The following is a 6000-nucleotide window of genomic DNA, read 5'->3' as shown; positions in this document are numbered from 1 at the left end:
AAAAAAAAATATCTCAAAACTTGATTTTGTGGAATAGTTTTGATTCTAAAATTTGATAGCCGTTAAAAATCTTTTAATTAGCTAAGCAAGCTTAGCAAAAAGGTTGAGTGCGATTTAAGATTAGTACAATTTTTGGCAACTTAACTATATTAAGTTCGTTGCCATTTTAATTTTCCAAGCAATACCATAAAAAATGCATACGTATTTTTTTAAGCCTTTAATAGTCGCAATTTAGTACAATTTATTTTAGCCAAAAGGTGTGCTATGAACTGAAATGTGAAAATGAAAAGAAACGTGAAAATGTTAATGTTATTATATGCTTTATCAGTCGATATAGCCATGTCTGTCTCTCAATAAAAACACCTAGATCTCAGAGATTATAAGAGCTGAGTCACCAAAATTAAAATAAAGACTTTTCGAAGTCAATTTTTTTTAGAATTTAAGCATTTATAATTCATTAAACAATTTTATGTAGCGTCTAACTAAAGCAAGAAGAAGAAGACTTTGACGCTACACTGTACATGAGTTTGAGTTCTTACAGAATAAGTACAAAGTCGAGTCCTTATAGTCGGGTTCTATCAACTGTAGTCTTTCCAAATAGACTTGGCATTTTTATGTTGCAAAATACATGACAAAACTGAAAAGAACTTTTTAAAAGAGTACCTAAGATTTTGAATAGCTCAAGTAAATAAGAAGTAATGGTTGACTTGCTTCAAGACTACTACGAACTGGGAACTGAGAAATGAGAAATGAGAATTGACATGCGTAACTAAAAATGACAAGCTGATGATGGCGACAGAGCACTATGGAGCATTTGATCAGTTTTTGTGGCATTAATTTATAACGGTTTTTTTCTAGTGTTATGGATAACCCCAGAAGTATTTTGCAAAAGTGGGCATGGCAACAGCCCCGCCCTCATTTTTTTCTTTTTTATTTATTTTTTTTTTGTTAAAAATAAGTGGGAATATTGACCTGTTACTATTGTAAATAACTATTTCTTATATTGTGTATTATTTGCATTAAAAACAATCATGGTTTTTGATACAGAAAGATGTGACCCTCTCAGATAACTGTAAGCTTAACTGAAGAAAAAACAAAAATGACACTAAAAAAAAACCGCAACAAAATATTATGCATTGCTCAAATTCCCCACAGGACAATGCGAGTAATTCGTCATTTGAAAATGTGAGGTTGTGTCGTAAAAAACTAATTTTCTCAAAAAACGCAAAAAAAACGCACATTAAGACCTATTGTGTTGAATGAGAATTAATGACTCTACAACATGGATTTACCCACTTGCTTAACAAGTGCTAAACATTTTTTGTAGCTCTTTGCAAAGTTAAACTTTCGTTTCAAAAACCATTTATAGACATCACTTGCTAAAAACACAAATTATAAATAAGACATGCAAAAAAACAACAAAATATTAGCTGCAACATAAAGTAGAAACCCGAACTGTTAATATCCATTGCCAATTTTGATATTTTAAAGTGATTTTCTTTACAAATGAAATATTTTAAAATTAACTGCAAGCTTATACTTTACTAAAGCACGTGGCTTTTGGCTGCAAAATCTGACTTTAACAGCTGTTATTTTAACATTTGACTGTTATGTTAACAATTGTGGTATGAATATAACAGTTTGATGTATTTATGATGTATTGGTATCAAAATTCATAGATTTGAATACTTGTGAAATATGAGTTAATGTCAAAACAAAAAATCAGGTCAAACGCCCCATAGTGCAGAGGTTTAATAGGAGATGGACAGCTGCATATGTATCCATGTAGTTTACGTCTGACCCGTGGCATTGAGGGAACGCAACATCATGACGTACGAAATGGCTGAGCGTACCACCTGCCAAAGGGAATAATGAATAAACAAGATACAGATTAGACGGAATAGGGCGAATTATGCAGCGGTGATTGGCTACGCACCGCTGAGAATGTTGCCATGTTGGGTTCAAAGAAATAGCCTTTGAGCTGACATGGACGCTGGGCCCGCATGATGGTCACAATGAGAGCGCGTCGTGTGGCAGGGGCAAAGTCCATCCAGTTGCTATCATAAACGGCAGTTGCAAAGTCAACGCTCGCCTGTTTCATATTCTCGCCGCAATGCGAATAGATGAATAAAGCGATGAGCAAGGAGCTAACAAAGAAGACGAAGTAAACACATTCCGGCGAGGGAAAGAGATCGGCCAACTGAAAGCCAAGAAAGCACAGTTGCAATGCCGTGATAAAGAACTGCATAAAAACCAAGGGCCTCAAGCTACGTCCCAATTGTGTTGCAATCAACAATCCCGTCTGATGCAGTCGCAGCACCTGCACCAACTCATACAGCTCCTCCCACGGTTTATCCTTCAACGGTTGCAAATTCCGAATGCGATGCTGGGCAATCTTAAATACCGCACAAACATTATACGTGAATGCAAACAGAAGCGTGTCCATGGCCAATGACATTGTTACTGCTCCATAGCTGGCAAGCAAATTCCATATGTAAGTCGGCACATAGAACAATAACGACTGATCGCTCCATGGATATACACCCGAGTGCGGCAGCTCCAGATGTATGAGGTCCGTACGCACTTTGGTTGTTACCATTATAACAATTGGCTTAATTCCCGCAAAGAGACAGGCGGCAAAGAAACAACGCATGTACGTTAAGCTCAGCGATTGATCGCTGCGATTCTCCGTCTCCACAATGGACGCGGCCTGTGGCCAGGCGGCGATCTCTAAAAAAGATATCATTAGTATTTATTAGACCCTTCTAGAGGGTATTATTAATTTGTCGTCAAATCTGTAAGCCATTAAAAGGGGCAGTCCCTAAAAAATATATAGTGAAAGAAGGATGATTAAACTTTTTTTTTGCTACAGTTAAAGTGTTTTCTTGCAACTTGATTAGCTCTTTAATTCTCGGAGAGATATTTCGTCAATTTGAAAGTTAATCTTTAAGAACGCGGGCAAAAATTAAGATAAACTGAATTTATTCAAATAAGCAGTCGGTATTTATATGCTGTTAAAAATCAACCATTATTGAATACAATTTTCTTATTTTTTGGGATATTTTAACCACTGTGTATTGAGTATTATTTTAAACATTCTGAACAAATTTGTTTCAAATCGGCTTACTACATAATATGGCTGTCAGTCGAAAATTATCCTTTAGTAGAAAAACATTTGTTCTTTCTTGACCAATCTCTAAGAATATATGTACAATGGGACTTATCTCACATATTCTGATAAATATTTACAAAAATCGGAATACTATATCACAAAAGAACAATATGTCGAAAATTAACCTATGGAACGAAAAACTTTGTTGGGCTTTTAAATAGTCTCACAGGTAATGCACTTGGCGTTGTCCTATAGTATAAAACTTATAAATTTTAATCAAATTTTGTTAAAATCTGACCACTATCATCTGTAGCTCTTAAAGGAACTATCTTTACTATCACTTACCCTTTTCAAGTATGCCGCGTATGCGATAGATAAGTTGAACAAAATCCTTGCGGTAATATACAAAAACTCCATACTTCACCAGGGTGAGGATGATGGCCAGCAGGGAGCCCATTGCATCTGACATGATGCTCACATTGGTAATGTAAAACTGAATGGCAAAGAAAAGTGGACCCAAAAAAGCGCCCATTGTGCCAATTACCAGAAATGAGATATGTGGACGATCATTTTGGCCGTTATCGTGCCACAAATCGAATCCGATTAGACGGAATGCAAGGACTTGCACGCTCAGAAAGTATGTCTCGTCCATATTGGATGTTTGGGTAATCCTTGTGAACAGCCGCTTTTATACTTAACTGTGTGAGAAGGCGTGGCTGCAATCGACCTTCGTTCTGCTCGCTGGCTGCTTGCACCTGACTTTCCCTTCCCCACCCACCAATGCATTGTCATGGCATTAATTTAATATGCGGCTCTTGTGCTGCTGAAGAGGAATGTGGTTGAGGTACTCATGACTGCTTAACTGACGCCGCTTCATGCATTTGCTTTATAATTTCCCCCTTTTCTGTGGCATTCCCACTATAATTGTTAATGACCCATTTGAGTTGAGGGATTTAATGAGATTTGTTAAAGCTGTTCTTGACATTTGACGTTGCGTGCAATTGCAAATTTAATTGCAGTGTAAGTACTAATTAGTGCTTTTATTTATCACAAGTATGTGCATTACCCAAACATTTGAAATCCTGGCAATATGTTAAATTTGTGCTTTTTCGATATGCGACTATCGACTTTCGATGACACCTCATACACTGTGCTGTCCATTACTTGGTGTTGCCAAGTCGTTGTATTTAGATGCTAGCACCACTAAGCAAATAGCTTATACTATAAGTCTTATAGAGAACTCATTTCATACAACGAAAGTGTCCACAAAAAACGCCAGAAATTGCGTCCACCCGTGAAAATTACTATGGACCTCAAAAAAGAACAGTCCATTAAATAGGCTATATATTAAAGAAAACGGACCGATCTTTTAAATTTCACAGTGGACTCAATGTTTGGCGTTTTGTGCGGAAGCTTTCAGTTGTATGAGATGGGTTTTCTATAAGTTATTTGCTTAGTGATTCTTAAAATAAGATAAATTAACGCTTTTATTTAATCAATTTAAAATTACGCAAATTTTTTTTTTATATTACCAAATAGCTTTTTTTTTAATTAAAAAAATTTTAGCATAAGAGTTGGATTTTGAAATAAAAATTGTTATTTATTTATTGAATTTTGATCGAAAAATGAAGTTAAAATTAATTATATTATTAATAAAAACTCGTTTTTGCAATATCCGACAAAAAAAAAAAAAGTATTTGTGTACTTTGATAAGGGCTTATCGATCAATAATGATGCTGCCCACTCTTTGGCGTTGCCCAATCGTTATAGTAAGATGCTAGCTGGCAACGCGGTGCGTTCCCTGACACTTAGTGGCAACACACGCACAGTTGTATAACCTATTCGACGAACATTTTATTGTGAGTTGAAACTGTTTTAACTCGTCGCGAAACAAACTAATAGTAAGTAAATACCGCAGCAGTAATTGAAATAATGTCAATAATTATCTTATATCATACCTGCAGCAAAAATGTCTGGTGAAGGAGAAAAACTGTCGGGACTGTCGAAGCACTTCAATGGTACAACCATGGCCGGCCGTGCCAATGTAAGTAATCGGCTTTATAGAAGTTCATCCGGTGGCGAAAAGTTAACCCAAATGTTATGAAATGATTTGCAGGTGGCAAAGGCTACTTATGCCGTTGTCGGTCTGCTGATCGCCTACCAGATCATGAAGCCCAAGAAGAAGTAAAGCGAATTCTCCGTACTTTGGTGCCCACAATTTAGATGTGCGCATGAATTCTGGACAAATTGTTGCCCATGTATATTTATGTTTAGTGCAAGATCTTAATGGAATAAATCACTTGAAAATGTAATAATACTAAAAGGAAACAAGCCAAATTTCATTATGTAATAATGCTCGTTTCATTTCGATCCATGCAATTGAAACATAGGCACAGTGGGACAAACCTTGTGAGCAGCAAGCGAAATGATTGAGCTTTGAATACTGTTATAATCTGTTATACTGGTGTTGTTTTCTTCCATCTAGTTCACCTAACATCCTTCTAGTGTTTTAAGCAATAATTAGAAAAATACCTTATTTTTTGTTTTAAATATTTTATTTATTTCATTTCATCGAACTTGCTTTAAATGTTCAATTTTGTTTTCAATGTTTGGTTTTTTGGGTTTTGTTTTTAGTCCAGTTATCGAAATTTCAGTATTACTAAAAATTAACTTGAATGAATTGAATGTAAAAATGGTTTACATATATGTACGTATGTATGTATTATATGCCCACGTATGTACTTTTCATTTGTTGCTTGGTAGAGATATAGACGAAAAACCATATATGCAATTAAAATATATATGTAAATTAATCATTTATCAATTCTATGTTTATGCTATAGCTATAAAATATATCTTTTACATGTATTGTGTTATAGCAAGCGCTG

The 6000-nt window shown here is 35.3% G+C and overlaps 2 protein-coding genes across 2 annotated transcripts; one reads left to right on the top strand and one right to left on the bottom strand.

Annotated features, from left to right (window-relative positions):
• Nucleotides 1-1768: 1768 nt before the first annotated feature.
• LOC117793879 (odorant receptor 9a) lies at nt 1769-3764 on the bottom strand. The gene is made up of 3 exons (XM_034634312.1): nt 3458-3764; nt 1937-2730; nt 1769-1856 (listed from the first exon to the last, which is right to left on the bottom strand). The coding sequence occupies exons 1-3, from the start codon at nt 3762-3764 to the stop codon at nt 1791-1793; spliced, it is 1167 nt and encodes a 388-aa protein (XP_034490203.1). The 3' UTR covers nt 1769-1790.
• A 1128-nt stretch (nt 3765-4892) lies between these two features.
• Nucleotides 4893-5449, top strand: LOC117793880. The gene is made up of 3 exons (XM_034634313.1): nt 4893-5013; nt 5077-5156; nt 5229-5449. The coding sequence occupies exons 2-3, from the start codon at nt 5082-5084 to the stop codon at nt 5298-5300; spliced, it is 147 nt and encodes a 48-aa protein (XP_034490204.1). The 5' UTR covers nt 4893-5013; nt 5077-5081; the 3' UTR covers nt 5301-5449.
• Nucleotides 5450-6000: the final 551 nt, after the last annotated feature.

This window comes from Drosophila innubila, chromosome X (genome assembly GCF_004354385.1).
Source record: "Drosophila innubila isolate TH190305 chromosome X, UK_Dinn_1.0, whole genome shotgun sequence".
In the NCBI taxonomy this organism is placed as follows: domain Eukaryota; kingdom Metazoa; phylum Arthropoda; class Insecta; order Diptera; family Drosophilidae; genus Drosophila; species Drosophila innubila.
The sequence above is the reverse complement of the archived record's forward strand: the minus strand, read 5'-3'. Positions and strand labels throughout refer to the sequence as shown.